The 2,061-nt window shown below is 41.8% G+C and overlaps 1 protein-coding gene across 1 annotated transcript; it reads left to right on the top strand.

The window, feature by feature from the left end:
• The first annotated feature begins 482 nt into the window (after positions 1-482).
• Positions 483-788, top strand: LOC120616918 (cystatin-C-like). The gene has a single exon (XM_039880482.1). The coding sequence runs from the start codon at positions 483-485 to the stop codon at positions 786-788; it is 306 nt and encodes a 101-aa protein (XP_039736416.1).
• The last annotated feature ends 1,273 nt before the right edge of the window (positions 789-2,061 follow it).

The raw sequence follows: 2,061 nt of genomic DNA on the forward strand, positions 1-2,061 counted from the left end.
CTCCCCAACCCCTGTCAACCACAGATCTTTTTACTGTTTTTATAGATATGCCTCTTCCAGAATACCATATAGTTGGAGTCATACAGTATGTAGCTTTTTCAGATTGACTTTTTTTCACTTAGAAATATGCATTTCAGTCCCTCCATATCTTCTCATGTCTTGATAGCTCATGTCTTTTAGCTATGAATAACATCTCATTATCTGGATGTACTAGTTTATTTATCCATTCACCTACTGAAGGACATCTTGGTTGCTTCCAAGTTTTGGCAATTATGAATAAAGCTTTTATAAACATCCGTGTGCAGTTTTTTGTATGGACGTAAGTTTTCAGTCCTTTGAGTAAATACCAAGGAGCACAATTGCTGGATCTTATAGCAAAAGTATATTTTGTAAGAAACCGCTAAACCGGGAGCGTCTAGATTGTGCCTTCCCCCCACATCTGTTCTCAGCTCACTCTAGCTAGCGACCCCTTGGAGCAGACCATGGCTGGGTCCCTGCCGTGCCCCGCTGCTCCTGCTGGCCTCTCTGGCCTGGCCCTGGCTGTGAGCCCTGCAGCCCACATGATCCTCGGCAAGCCTCGTCTGCTGGGTGACCTGGAAGACATGGATGTGAATGAGGAGGGCATGCAGCAGGTGCTAAACTTCGCCCTAATTGAGTACAATAAGGCAAGCAAGGATGCCTTCCACAGCCCCGCCGTGTGGGTGGTACGTGCCCACAAGCAGGTGGTGGCTGAGATGATTTTCTTCTTGGATGTGGGGTTTGGTCAAAATGCGTGTACCAAGTCCTAGCCCAACTTGGCCAGCTGTCACTTCCATGACCAGCCACATCTGAGGAAGAAAGCACTCTGCTCTTTCCAGATATACACTGTCCTCTGGGTAGGCCAGCTGCAGGAATGCATAGAGTACATGTGACAGGCTGGGCCACCTTGACTGCCTCTCACTAAACCTCTCCCCACTCCCCCACAGAGTTCCTACGCCTTAGGTGGGTGACCTCACCCCAGTGGAGTCACCTCAGTATACAGGCCCCAGGAGATAAATAGAGACGGTTTCTTGAGCATTGTTTGAACATCTAAGTGGCTCTAACTTGTTTCTTTCTTTTAATTGCTTTAAATGCACTGTCCCTGGTGCACATGCTCTGTTCCTACTTTATACAATAAGAAATAACACAGCGAAGAAGAAGAAGAAGAAGAAGAAGAAGAAGAAGAAGAAGAAGAAGAAGAAGAAGAAGAAGAAGAAGAAGAAGAAGAAGAAGAAGAAGAAGAAGAAAGAAAAAGAAACTGCTAAACTGTCTTCCAAAGTAGCTGTGACATGTAGCATTCCTATCAGCAGTGAACAAGCATTCCCATTGTTCATATCCCTGCCAGCATTTGCTGCTGTCAGTGTTCTGGATTTTGGCCATTCCAGGTATCTAGTGGTATCTCGCTATTGTTTTAATTTGTGTTTTCCTGAAGACATATGATGTGGAATATCTTTTCACATGCTTATTTTCCATCTGTTTGTCTTATTTGGTGAGGTGTCTATTAAAGTTTGTCTCATTTTTTAAACTGGATTGTTTTCTTTTCATTGAGAGTTCCTAGTATATTTTAGATAACAGACTTTTATGAGATATGTCTTTTACAAATATTTTCTCTTAAGTCTGTGGCTTATTGTATCATTCTCTTGACAGTCTCTTCCACAGAGCAGAAACTTTTCACTTTAATGAAGTTCAGCTTACCAATTCTTTCTTTCATGAATAGTGCCTTTGGTTTTGTACCTAAAAAGTCATCACTAAACTCAGGGTCGTCAAGGTTTTCACTTATGTTATCTTTTAGGAGTTTCATAGTTCTGCATTTTAAATTTAGATCTGTGATCCATTTTGAGCTGGTTTTTGCGAAGAATTTAAGGCCTGTGTCTACAGTATTATTTTTTTTTTCGTGTAAATGTCTCAGCACCATTTGTTGCTGAGACATTACACCGTTTCGTGTAAATGCCTCAGCACCATTTGTTGAAAAGATTATCTTTTCTCCATTGTATTACCTTTTCTCCATTGTCAAAGATCAGTTGACTATATTTATGTGGGTCA

The sequence above is a fragment of the Pteropus medius genome, unplaced genomic scaffold, assembly GCF_902729225.1.
Source record: "Pteropus medius unplaced genomic scaffold, Ma_sr-lr_union100, whole genome shotgun sequence".
NCBI lineage: Eukaryota > Metazoa > Chordata > Mammalia > Chiroptera > Pteropodidae > Pteropus > Pteropus medius.

Coding starts and splice junctions, on each gene's coding strand:
- LOC120616918 (XM_039880482.1), top strand. CDS start 483: ATGGCTGGGTCCCTGCCGTGCCCCGCTGCTCCTGCTGGCCTCTCTGGC.